The 13,984-nt window shown below is 34.9% G+C and overlaps 1 protein-coding gene across 1 annotated transcript; it reads right to left on the bottom strand.

Moving 5' to 3' along the window:
- Positions 1 to 833: 833 nt before the first annotated feature.
- On the bottom strand, positions 834 to 3,234 carry LOC125661022 (uncharacterized). The gene is made up of 5 exons (XM_056147226.1): positions 3,046 to 3,234; positions 2,875 to 2,924; positions 2,232 to 2,766; positions 1,898 to 2,055; positions 834 to 1,571 (listed from the first exon to the last, which is right to left on the bottom strand). Exons 2-5 carry the CDS (start codon positions 2,891 to 2,893, stop codon positions 916 to 918), a joined length of 1,368 nt encoding a protein of 455 aa, XP_056003201.1. The 5' UTR covers positions 2,894 to 2,924; positions 3,046 to 3,234; the 3' UTR covers positions 834 to 915.
- Between the last annotated feature and the right edge of the window lie 10,750 nt (positions 3,235 to 13,984).

Below are 13,984 nucleotides of genomic sequence, written 5' to 3'. Positions count from 1 at the left end.
GTTCGAACCATTGAATCTTCAATGCACTGGATAGGTTTTTCCCCATCTCTTTCTGTTATACTCTTTATTTGTTAAATTACCCAATAGCGGTAACATCCGTACATGTCAGTGAATAGCTAATACATGTATAGTTAATAGTCAACGTTGTTTGTATGTCCGACTATAGAATTAAAGACAAGAAAAAATGATTATCTTATTCTACTGAAAAAAGGACACTCCTGACTACAAAGTTGAAATTTTCACACGTATGTGTCTTAATGTTACCAGATTAGACGAACTTAAACCGGAAATCGCCACTATTGCAAGCTTTGAAGCAGTGTTGAAAGATGACATTGAAGTTCACCTGACGGAAACTGTCGCCATAATTGGTAGAAATATTGTCATGTAGTTTTTAAAAGTTGCAAATTACAAACTATGAATTGCTTATTATGTCACACATCATTGAGATGTGGTCAAGACTGACGAACATTGATCGTAGGTGATGAATAAGTTGGAATATATACTGTATGGAATTAAGATATATCATTATACCCATTAATGGAGTTACGGCTGACTCTAATGAATGAGTAATTGACTGCAGTTAACTTAATGAAAGTTTTATTAGTGTGTATCCAATACTATCGTAGATCATAGCAGCGATACCAGTAGTAGAACGACTTACGCTTTGTGTATATAAGTATTCAGATTGCGTAAATAAGATTTTGAAAGTGAGAATAAGTCTTCAAATGATCACAAAAGTCACTAACCATTCCTTTATCTGTTTGGTCACTTTATGCTGATATTTTTATTAATGACAACCCAGTGCAATTTTTAAAGAAAATGAATAACAATAATGTAGCGACACTGTTTTATAACATAAATACAAACACACATCCACCCATTGTTGCTATTGTACTAGTCATTTCACTTACGTATCTATCTTTGCAGCAGCTGTTTTCTTTTACATTCCCGAGAAACAATGCACAGAATGAAACACATCAAATGAAGAAGTATAACAGAATATGCTGTTATTGAGAAGTCGTCCACGTAACCGGAAAATATATGAGATGTAATGGCAAGCGGAATAGTGGTCATGTAGAAAAAAATGTAATAAGCTATATACACAACCTTTCTAGGCCATATTTGGCAAAAAGCCCAAGAATGACAAAATGATATGTTAAGAAATATGCCCAATAAGAGACTAGAATTGAATATAGGTTTCTGTATGTGACTGTCGTATATCAAGTTCTTGTGGTGAAGTTTTCGGCAACAAATAAAAGAAATGATAATAAAGACAATTAAACTCCCTCCAATGATATACATCAAGGTTTGCAAACCAATGACGGATGCGAAAGTGCCAAACGTAACGACTCGGATGAATATCTCGAGAGACCTCGACAGGTACAAAGACAAGATATAGAATATTTTTCGTAAGAAAGATATACATATATTCCTACATAAGTCTATGTCTAGGGTTCTTGACTTTGACGCTTGGTGGTCTTCCTCGTGATCGAAATCTTTCGTGGCGTAACACAGACCCAGAGACGTTGATATAAAATTGATGATCAGGGACCAGTCTGTATTGCAGAGATCTGTAAATGACAGACATATATTGTTATGTAATATCATTATCACATATATGAAATATTCATTTTTAGCATTGATGGTGAATATGTATCTTGCTCTATTGATTGACAACATACACGTGTATATGATATATTTCCGTGGCGGATCCAACGCCGGACGAACACCCTCGAAAATATTATCAATTGTTCATATAGAAATATTTCCAAAATACTATTATATATACGCCTTATATGTTATATAAAATATGTGCCTTGAATTGAAGATGTATTAATACACAATAGTATCACTTCTATATATCCATAGATATTTCATTGAATAAAAATGCACTTACTAATGCATAATGTTTCTTGTTCATTCTTTAGATACCATTGGAGTACCATCTGGTGGGTCCCTTCTAACGCTACCTCAACAAGCCAAAGAAAAGACAAAGCTTGTAGGTACCATCTTCTTCTCCAGCTTTTCTTACCCATAAGTAGTGTCCAACACAAACTACAAAATGGAGTACATCACACAATACTAAAAAATGTCACAATATATTCAAATTTGCGGTCTATGAATGAGGTTAACATCAATATTGCACATGTATATCTTTCTGATGGCTTTTACTTTATTCTCATGTTTTGTTATATGTTTAATAAAATGCTATAATAACGTAATATACTCACATGCAACTTTTCAGAAATGGACAAAACACGAAGAGCAAAAGAGCCAGACGCGTGCGCTTTTTGGAAGGACTCAGGCGGGAAGATAGATGATAGAACACCACTAGATACGATGCTACAGTCGACACAAGGATGAATGACATATAGAGCAGTGCGCATACAGTTCTCTTAGTGTTCATGTAATGGACAACCATGAACACGTCTTCACAGACATCTACTGTATCGACCATGATTAGAACTAATGTAGCACACGTATGGACACAGTTAACACCACATCTGTCTGATGGCTCTTCATCCGATGTAAGCGATACACACGTGTCTCTCGGACCTGAAATGTTATTTTGTCCGAGACATTTCTTACTGACTGTTGGTAGTTCGCTTCCTGCCACTGTGTGTTTTTCTGATATGTTATATTCAAGCAGTGGCTTCAGTTTCCTCTTGAAGATCAGTATGAGGACAAATAGAAGAGTGATTAATCCTCCTGAGACACCGAAACATAACTTCTGTTCCTCAGCAAATACAAGACTCTCTAGCAGAACTGAAAATAATGATTTAATATTAATTATCATTAAACTGCATCTATCATTCTGTGATGATTTCTTTTATTCATTGATAAAAGGTAACAGGGTAACTAAGAATAACAAACCAGAGCTATTCATGTTCATCGTTCTTCAATAGCTGGCTCTCGACGGTGTTCTAAATGTAAAAAAAAAACAACAACTGTAAATTCAACTACACTATTCTCATAATAATGAAATGATAAAAAAGTTTGTTTTTTTTAAATCAAGGGTTAATTTGATGATAATTTTTATGATACCTTAAAATCCGAGATCCTTGATGATGTTACGATAAAGAACCTCCAATGCCGAATGCACAATTTGTCGAGCTGAATACAACTGGGCTGAGTAATTAATTCCCAAATTTTAGTAAGCAAAACGTAACCAGGGTGAGTTTAAGATGCACCTACATTTAAAGCTATGTACATGTACACCTGAAATCCAATAAATGAACTCCTATCTAAATACCTTGTATTTATACAGATTTACATGTGTGTACACTATATTATCACATATGCAATCTATAAATAACATAGGAATATCCGTGATATTTACAAAAAAACAGCTCTTCATCAGTCTGGTGTGAAAGTTAAGAATAGATTTACGGAATTTAGTGAAACTTTTTATAGTACAGACGCAATCAATTTGATATAAATAGAACTTTATCATCTTATCATATCTCCCTTGGTCCCTATGATGAATGTTGTATTATCTAAGCGGATCAAATGATTTCAGCCTTGTTCGGCTACTTTTGTCTGTTGAGTTCACGAGCCTCGCCAAAATTCAAGTACCTTTTATGCGCACAATATAGATTCTCACTGCAGGGTATCCATTTTGCATAATTTAAAAATGAATCAAAAGCCTCTAGTGGGCTAATTGTATTCGGCAGGTCCGCGCGTCAATCGTGGGCAATGCTTCCCAGTAGAATTTGTTGTGGGAATAAACACTCAAATGATGTTCTTTACTTTTCTTTTTAAATTTATCGCTGGTTTTCACGGAAATACACATGTAGTTTACGTGGATATTAAGCACAATCAAAGCTTTTTTGAAAGACTACAATCTTAATGATACTTAGTGTCTTTTAGCTATCGATATATATTTTGCCCTAAATTGTTTATATGTATATACCAATTCACAATTTTAGGTACTAGAAAACAACACAAAGTGGTTTCCACTTTATGACAAATAATTATTTACTAAATTGATAAATAAGAATCCCTCCTACGAATTAAATATTACTCAGCCGTCAGACTTTTATCAATTCATATGTACATAAATCCTACTCAAATTGTTAATATCATATTTCAGTAAATTTACCTCGCCTGGGCCCATTTGAAGATATAGTCCCCAGTCCCCCTCCCCCTTCATCACAATTTCTGTAAATGCCATAATATTAAACCGAAACCGACCCTAACTGGTACTTGATACATGTATATTCGGAATGGAGTGATAGAATTTCAGATAAACTGGCCAGTATTTGCATCATATATGAGGATTGATTTAATTTATACATTGACGTACAGTTCTTTAGAACATATCATTATTGTCGGTATATGTTTCACCTATCATAAGCAAATTTATAGAAAGACATGTTTTTAACACTTTTTACGAGTATTTGAATGCAAATAATCTTTTATCAAAGCATCAGTCAGGTTTCAGACCAAAACATTCTTGCAAAACTACATTACATAATATCATTGACAAATGGCTTGAAAACATTGATAAAGGGAAACTTACAGGTGTGCTTGTTATTGATTTAAGCAAAGTATTTGACAAGTTAATCACGATGTATTGTTGCACAAACCTTTATCTTTTGATATACATTGTATTTTGAATTCTTTCATTCTTATCTATACGAAATACCACAATGTATCAAATGGAAAGGGACCATCTCAAAGGAAAAGGATATTACCATCGGGGTTCCTCAGGGTTCTATATTGGGTCCTCTGTATTTATTCTGTTTGTAAATGACTACCCAGCACTCTACAGTAAATATCTATGCAGATGATACCACGCAAGATGTTTCTGATAACCATTTACCTGATCAGGATATAAAGCTTACGACGGGTGTGACCGGTCAACAGGGGATGCTTACTCCTCCCAGGCACCTGATCCCACCTCTGGTGTGTCCAGGGGTCCGTGTTTGCCTAACTATATAATTTGTATTGCTTGTAGGAGTTATGAGATTGATCACTGTTCATTCAATGGAATGGATGAGGCAGGGGTTCCAACAGTCTCATTTAAAACCAACATTTCGCAAATTCTATGGTCGTTATAAAGATCTAGTTTTACCAATATAACCTATTATTGGGTCAAATGCTCTCTGTCGTATTTCATGTCGATTGTTATGCCGTTCTTGACACACTGATTTTGATTACGGATAACTCCGTTTACCTGATCAAGACATAGGATTCACAGTGGGTGTGACCGGTTGACAGGGGAAGCTTACTCCTCCTAGGCACCTGATCCCACCTCTGGGATATCAAGGTATCCGTGTTTGCCCAATTCTCTATTTTATATTGCTTGTGGAAGTTATGAGATTGATCATTGTTCGTTATCTTCGCCTTTCATTCACAAGAACAAATTGAAAATAAACCTGAAGAAAACACAATGCATGTCAATAGGAACGTCGCAGAAATTATCGAAATGTAGAAACCTTTGTATATATGTTGTTGAAAGTTTTATAGAAAATGTCAAATGTGCCAAACGTTTCGGTGTTTACATCGATTAATGCCTTACGTAGTTTTATCACGTAGATGCCTTATGTAAAAAAAAAAATTAAAAAAAAATAAAAAAAACAACTTGTCAGAAAATAGGTGTTTTAAGGAGATTTAGTACTTTTATGTCAAGGGAGGCATCACTCAAAATTTACAATATTATTGCTTTTCCTCATTTTAATTATTGTTGTATAGTATGGCGGAACACAAAGAACAAGAAAAATATTGATAGGCTTGTTGAATTACAGAGATTAGCAAAAATTACTTTGCGCATCAAAGTACCTCATTTGAGATTGATGCCTTTGTTTAACTATTTTATAAACATTGTATCGAAAAAAATATTCTTGTTTATAAAGTATTATACATCATATGACTCCCAACAGAATATTTGAATGTTTTCAGATTTGTGAATGAGACAGACAAGAAATACAGGACAGAGCTTTAATAATTTCATTTATGTTACAAGAGCCAAAAAAAACCCAGAATATTTTAGAAGATATTTTATCATTTCAACAGCAATTTTATGGAACTCTGTACTAGCTTTTGATGGAAAATGCACAACTACCACACCTTTTAAATCAGCATATTTCAAATATTATTTTGATCCTCAATAATACGGAGTCTCATGTGTTTATGGGATTTTTATGTAGTTCTGTTTATCAACTGTGATATTTCCATGTTTTGTGATGTATGTTCTCAATATGTACATATGCAATAGACAGGCCCACAATGTAAACTAGTTTATATAATTAATTGTGTAATCCTGTATAAATAAAGGATATTATTATTATCATTACTATCATTATGTTAAACCACAGGCCTTCGGGCATGGATTATGACCCCCCCCCCACCGCGTCTTATTTTTTTCTGATCTGGGATCAACACATTTGTTCTCTTTTTATACTTATGTTTAGTAAATATACATTTATCGAAATCTCTGTTACGTTTTAGCAAAAATATCGTTATCAGTGTTGATATTTCTATTTACGATCGCTGAAAACGTGATTAATTACATTTTAGATGATATTCAAAGTATATTTACAATGCATAAGTAAACAAGAGGCCGATGGGCCAAGAATCGTTCTTCTGATACATTGTAGAACAGGTAAAAATTCTCACTAACCAAGATTCATCAATTAACAAAGTTTGATGATGTTAAGTCAAATAGTACCTGGAAATTTAAATGTAACTGTCCAAAAGTAGGTAGGTCACGGTGACCTACTTTTGGTCGACACACTGAAGACTCAAGATGCATCAACTGACAAGTCAAATAGTATTCAAATATAGCCGTCAAATTCCAAAAGGCCACAGTGACTCAAGATGCATCAACTGGCTATAGTTTGATAATTGTAAGTTAATTAGTATCTGAAATATTCAAATATAGCCGTCAAAATTCAAAAATAGGTCACGGTGACCTACTTTTTAGTCAACACAATCTGAAGACTCAACACGCATCAACTGACAAAGTTTGATAATTGTAAGTCAAATAGTATCTGGAATATTAAAATATAGCCGTCAAATTGCAAAAGTAGGTCACAGTGACCTACTTTTTGGTCAACAAAATATGAAGACTCAAGATGCATCAACTGACAAAGTTTGATGATCCTAGCTTTCATAGTGTCCAAAATATTCATCTAAAATTGAAAATGTGAAATTTGAATGTCTGCAAAATTCAAAAAGTAGATCACTGTGACCTACTTTTGAGACAACATGATATCAGGTCTTAAGATGCATCAACTGACAAACTTTGATGATCCTAGTCTTTATACTAAGCAAAATATCAAAGTTTTAACAAAACAAAATTAAAGGTCAACTTTTAAAAATATGTTCTGAGGCCTTTAGACGCATCAACTTATAAGGATTGATGATTATAAACCTCTCGGTATCTGAAATAACAACCGAAAATGTATTCATAAATTATTAGCCATAAAATAGGTCATGGTGAGATACTTTTCACATGACGCAGTTCAAAGTCTCATGAAACATCAACTGACAACTTTTGATGATAATAGGCTCAAAAGTATCCAAGATATACATCAAAATCCATTTAATAATAATTACCTGCGAAATTCAAAAAGTAGGTCACCATAACCTACTTTTGAGACAACATGATAGCAGGTCTTAAAATGCATCAACTGACAAAGTTTGATGATCCTAGTCCTTATACTAATCAAAATATCAAAGTTTTAACAAAACATAATTAAAGGTCAACTTTGAAGCGACCTTGAGACCACACCCTTTACCCCAGGATGATGCCTTGAACATTTTTTTTTTATCTACAACCTATCCTTATGCATAAGTTTGGTGATAATTTGCCCTGTGGTTCTTGAGAAGAAGATTTTTAGCAACCACTACTGTTGTTTGCATTTTCCTAATTATATCCCCTTGTTAAAGGGTCACAACCCTAGTTTTAGTATAAATGAAAGCCCCTTGGGCCAAGGATACCCTGTGACAAATTTGACAAAAATTGGCAGAGGGGTTCTTGAAATATAGCCCTTTTCCCAAAAAGTTGACGCACACTACACACCGCACGCCAGACATATGACCATAGATTATCTCTTTGAGCCTTCGGCTCAGAAGCGCTAAAAAGGGTGTGTAGAAGAGGGGGGGGGGGTGTTGCATCATGCCTCAAATGCCAGTGTACATATTAAAAAACTACCCTCATTGCGACCTCACCACGTGCGACGTCTTATGTAATATCGAGCCCGAAACGTACGATTAAAACTAAGCGATAAATTTTCTTCAGAACACTTGTGACGCACAGATGCATCGAATACAACTATGTAGAATTTGAAGGTCACAAACAAGGAACACGACACTTCGGCTCGGGGATTTTACACATAAAGCGTAAAAAGTTGTGTGAACATGAAGTTTAAGATCAAAGGTCACTATCCATGGTACCCAACACATCTGTAGGAGATGTTCACTTATCGGCACATGTCAAATATCAAAAGCCTACCGCAAAAGACAAAAAAGCAACAGCTACTAGGATACCATTTGTAGTAGGTACCCATACAAACCATTCAATATACAATAGGTAATTGTTTTTGAGATTTAGTGATTGTATATTGTTTAACGTCTCTCTCGAGAATTTTTCACTCATATGGAGACGTCAACAAGACCGGAGAAGGGGTCTTTGCTCGGCACTTGCGGCCATTGAGCAGTGAGTGTTCTTTAGCGTATCACACCTGCTGTTACATAAGACATCCGTTTTCAAGGTCATCTCTGTGGACCGGTGACATTCATACCTGATGCCGAGCGTTTGGCGATGGAACTGTCACTACCTGTTTAAAACGTATTAGGTCTGTCGCGGCCGGGATTCGAACTCCGGCCTTAATTCCGCATGCAGGGTGAACGCTCTAACTCTTGACCACCGCGGCGGTTTTTTTAGTAAGTGACAGATTACATAAAACAATAATTATAGGTAATCAAGTGAAAAGGTGTGCACTTTTTGTTGTACACCACCTACACCTTGTGCAGGACATGCGTTGGTAAATGCACTGAAATCTTCAATATGGCTGAAAACTGATGAGAAGGAAAATTTGCAAATTTTTAAATTTCCGTAATTTCAAAACTGTACAATATATGTATATATAAGAGAGTAATTTCAGGGTATTCATATGCAACGGTTTAAAATGATTTTAAATGATACATTGAAAACGATTGATATTTCGTACAATCATCAAAAACAAGCTTGAAGCCAAATGTAACACAATCGCCAAGTGCATTATATAATACTATGCATTATACAGCATAAATTAAAGTACTGTAGTGATTTAATAATCGATATATACAAACTACTAATGAATTTTTCTAATGAGAAGTTTGTTAATACTTGTAATTCATTACAGAGGACATTCATACCACGAAGGACATTCGTACCCAAAGGCTAATTGATATTTATTCATAGCTTTCCTTGCTGACCAATACCAGCCGATGTCTGAACAGTGACATTTTGTTTACCACAATTTTCACCACTCAATAAAATTAATGTTATGTGCTTATTAGACTTTCTGTCTCCTAGCAAGAGCTGACCAGAAGTAAATGGGCGAGTATAGAAGTGCAACGGGTGTCATCACCCGGTCAATATAACCTCTGATAGATCGTCATCCCTAATTAAGAGAAGGTTCATGGTCAACAGGCTGAACAAACACCGGTTCAATAGGTCAACTGGACATTCAATGATGGCGCGTCCTAGGATACGAGACTTTCAGAGATTTCGCTATCACCAATGGAAATAGACTTTATTAAAGACATTGGGCCGACATCTTCCTCTATATAACCCTGTGCAAGTGAATTCTCGTTCGTTCCCCGGCTGCTCTCCATATGAAGAAACATCTAAGAAGAACTGTCTGCAAGTGAACAAACTGTGGGGGAAACCAACTAATTTTAGACTGTATTTCGGAACCTCGATTGGCTCGAACTTTTTTTTTTTATTATTATTTTCATTTTATTTTAAAGGATTAAATTATTTGTATTCAATTCTTGAAAGACAATTTATGATATCTTAAAACACAACGCGAGTATATTTTATCTTTCTTATTAAAAGTTATACGATCTATCTTTATTCATTGTAAATGTAATAAACTTAAATTATAGCTGATTAATGTCTTTTCTGATTATTGTACAATAGTTTCAATTTTCTTACACAAACAATCTGTAAATATTTTGGAGACCAACTTGGTATTTATCAGATGTATCTACTCAAGTATTTATAAATAAAAAATGAAATACATGTTTCTTAAAAAAATCTTTAAGGCAGAATAAAACAAGTGATCCTCTTTGGAAAGATATCAGCAGCTGTTACAGTTTGAAAGTCCATATTGGGTATACTCACTAATTTGAATTTAATTATTAGGCGTACATCAACTAGACCGGGTATACCACGATGTAGACAAATTAAGCGTGCCCATTATTAGCCCTATGATTCTTAGAATTATTAATATCGTTAATACGCAATATCGAACCATTATTTCGTCTCCGATTCCGTCGTGATTTTAATATTTAGTATGCCCAACGAGGTAACGTTAACTTGGGCAACTTTCAATAGACAAGCACTTAGTTAATATGTTGTACGGTGTGACCGTTGAGACAAACGGAGCTCATTAACATCTTGCAACACAACTTTTAGACATTTTTTCTGTCTCTTCATTCAACGCCGAAAATATAACGCGGTGGGTGTAAACAGTTACATTGTGACGTCATATTTTCATGTTTTTTCTTCTTCTCTCAAACCAAGCAAAAACAAAACGTTTCAAGCTATGAAAAGGCTTGTCTGGAATTTAAAAACGTTTATGGTACTTTCTAAACAATATAATTATTTTGATTACGGGATTGTCGATGAAGTACGCCGCAGTGACGGCGACATTTTTCTAGCCTGGTTCCGGCTTACCCATAATGCTCTGGTAACATTTTTCCAGAAGCATTATGGGTGATACTCATCTTTTTTTCAGTTGATGAAGAGCACATCACGTGACTCATATGTGTAATCATTGGAGCCAGCTCGTCGCGTAGTTTCGCTTGGTAATATGTTGAAGATGCTACCGTTTGAGCGAGCGCAGCTTCTTGTATGTACATATTTTGTAATGTTCATGATTTGATCAGGTTCAATTTAAACAATATCTATTTGCCTAATTATCATAACATGACTGATATTAGGTAGCTGAAACAGCTAGGCCGTTTGAGTTTTCTTCCTTGGTTTTATATTAAAAATCATTAAAACATGTATGCATTAATGTAATTGAAATATTTTTATGCTATACAGTGAATATACATTTTATTTCTGCGCTGTATTCACTGTGACTTGCTTAACCTTTGATGCACGACTTGTTCTGAACTGTATGCTCTCAGCAGTCGACTGCCTGTACTTTCCTTTTTTCTACTCTCAACCTTTTCAAGTTACTAATTTATGAAAAAAATGCCCAAACATTAAACCTTTCAAGTTTGTAAAACTGTGGAAACAGCACTGCCTTGGAACGTAAAGCGCATTTCAATATAATGATAACTTTAGATAAATCGATCAATTCAACTATTGAGCATGTATATGCGCAGACACCCCCCCCCCCCACCTCCACCCCCCACACACACACGCCACTAGGTAAGTATCATGCGCTCCTATCTAATTTTCAAAAAATGAAATTCATATGATAACCCCCTTATAGCAATGAGCAATGGTATATGGTATGTTCCAAAAGAGAAAATTAAAACATTTTTTATAATATTGTACACAATCCTAGTTGCAACACAATGATAGTGGCGTCGGTGGCCTAGTGGTTAGGCATTCAGAATCGACCGAGAGGTCATTGTGGTTTGCATTACGGACATGTTTTAAAAAGGCAATGGACTCAAGCACTTACTATTTTTAGTCGCGAAAAAAAAAGGCTCAAAGATTTTTAAAAAAAAAATGTTTTCATCGATTTTTTGGTATATTTTTTAATAGCACTAATTCAGTATCTGTGATCTCACATATTCTAACAATTTTTAAAAGTTAGTCTCCCTTTTTTCTTGTTAGAATAATGAATTCCTATTGAGAATTTAGTATTTTAATCAGATTTGTGGTTTGCAATAGATTATAAACAATTTGTATTCGATTACCATATTACGTATGCCTAATGTTTACGTATATTCAATATTGTCCCGGTAGTATGACTTTTAAAGAAGTACGTATTTAGATCCGCCACTGTCCGTCTTATTATGAGCTGCACAAGTGATGCTTAATTTTCGTAACTTCTTTTTCTAAAGAGTTCCAAAATGTTCTAGTTACTATCATAAAAAGATGCATTTTTAAAAAGAATCTGCATTTTGTGCTACATTCTAACTAGCTGCAATAATGTAGCCCTATCCGATTGTTTTTATTCTGACGTTTTCGGGATAGGACTACAGTTCCATAGGATCTCCGTAATGGTGCCAAAATAATTTTATGAATAACCGATAATAAACTCCGTGTATTTGTCCCAAATGTTGTTTACATCAAAAGGAGTATCAACTTTGTGCGTGGGCATGTCTAATAAACACGTTTTTTCATTAAACATCATGTACAGCATGGAGAATTCTTCGTCTGCTCCGCCATGCCTGTTATCGCGAGATCTCATAGGTAGATCTACTTAAAAACCCAAACAATTATGCAATCTGCACGAAAATGTAGTTACTCGCGCCACTCCGACATAGAAGGTAAAATTGTATGGTTGCAGAAAGAATTTACACTGCTGTTCGTTTTGAAATAGCTTTCTCCTTCTAACTGGTCTAGTGATGTAAATACTACATATATACCTTATATTGCATATGAGTTTAAACTTCAGTACATCAAACATGGCGCACAAATATGAATCGAGAAATTGGAATATATCGAAATTGTGGAAAACGGTAGAATTGGGCCTCGCAAGTCGTAAGTTGCAGGTTGTTTTTATATATTTACTATCATTTTATTTACGTGAAGAAAGTCAGAAAATGTTTAGAATGATCGAAAATGTTGCAGACGTGAAAATGTTGCGGACGTGAATCACTCCCGCATTTGCACCATTACAGAGATCCTAAGGAGTTGTAGCCCTCTACCCCCCCCCCCCCCCCCCAAAAAAATCCCCGAAATCGGAGAGGGCTACATTATTGCACCTACATGCGCTGTGATCATAAAAACATTTTTCTCCTGTTGCTTTGAAAACCACATGTAAATAAGAATATATGACCCAGTATCATAAATTACTGACGAACTTCGATACACTGTCAAGTGTTTAACATGCAGAGAATCCGTATATTAAAATGATAACGGTGCTTATTCTCACACAGATTTTATGTGACACACGTTTTAAAAGTGCTTCTTTCTTGTGCTGTTTTAGGGTGCTAATTTTCATTTTAAGCATCTAAAAAATAAAAATAAATAAATAAAAAAAACCAAAACCCCCCAAAACACCCCACCAAAAAAAAAAACCCATGTAAGTCTACACTTTGAAAATGGGCTTATTGTAGACAAATCAAGCGCGCCCAATAAGAAAATAAAAACTAACACATACAGTGTCATCATTGTAGACAGGAAGTATGTACGACAGGAAGTACAGAGTGTATGTGCGACAGGAAGTATGCACGACTTCCTACGTGTATGGCTGTCGTGCATTCTTTCTGTCGTTGGGTAAACAGCAACATTTTTACTCAAAAAGTTCGTATTCTGGCGTCCCAGACGGTATGGACAGGACGTGCATGACCGACGTCTTAGATACAGAGTTAACATTTTAACAGAGAGACGGTAGTTCTTTTGTGTTTGTTGTTGTTGTTGTTGTTTTATTCCGTTTGGTAAACAACATTATTAAAAGTTTTATCAATATTCAAACGGTACAAATATAAATAAGGCGAATTATTCTACATTTCTTAACAATATGAACAATGTTGAAAGGGTGAATAGGAATTTTGATAATCTTTGGAATATACTCAAGTCATTTATTTCGTGCAGTGACTCATCCTATTTTATATTCAGTGTTATGTGGCTACTATA

Source organism: Ostrea edulis, chromosome 8, assembly GCF_947568905.1.
Source record: "Ostrea edulis chromosome 8, xbOstEdul1.1, whole genome shotgun sequence".
In the NCBI taxonomy this organism is placed as follows: Eukaryota; Metazoa; Mollusca; class Bivalvia; order Ostreida; family Ostreidae; genus Ostrea; species Ostrea edulis.
Note: the sequence above shows the minus strand (reverse complement) of the source record. Positions and strands in the feature narration are given on the sequence as shown.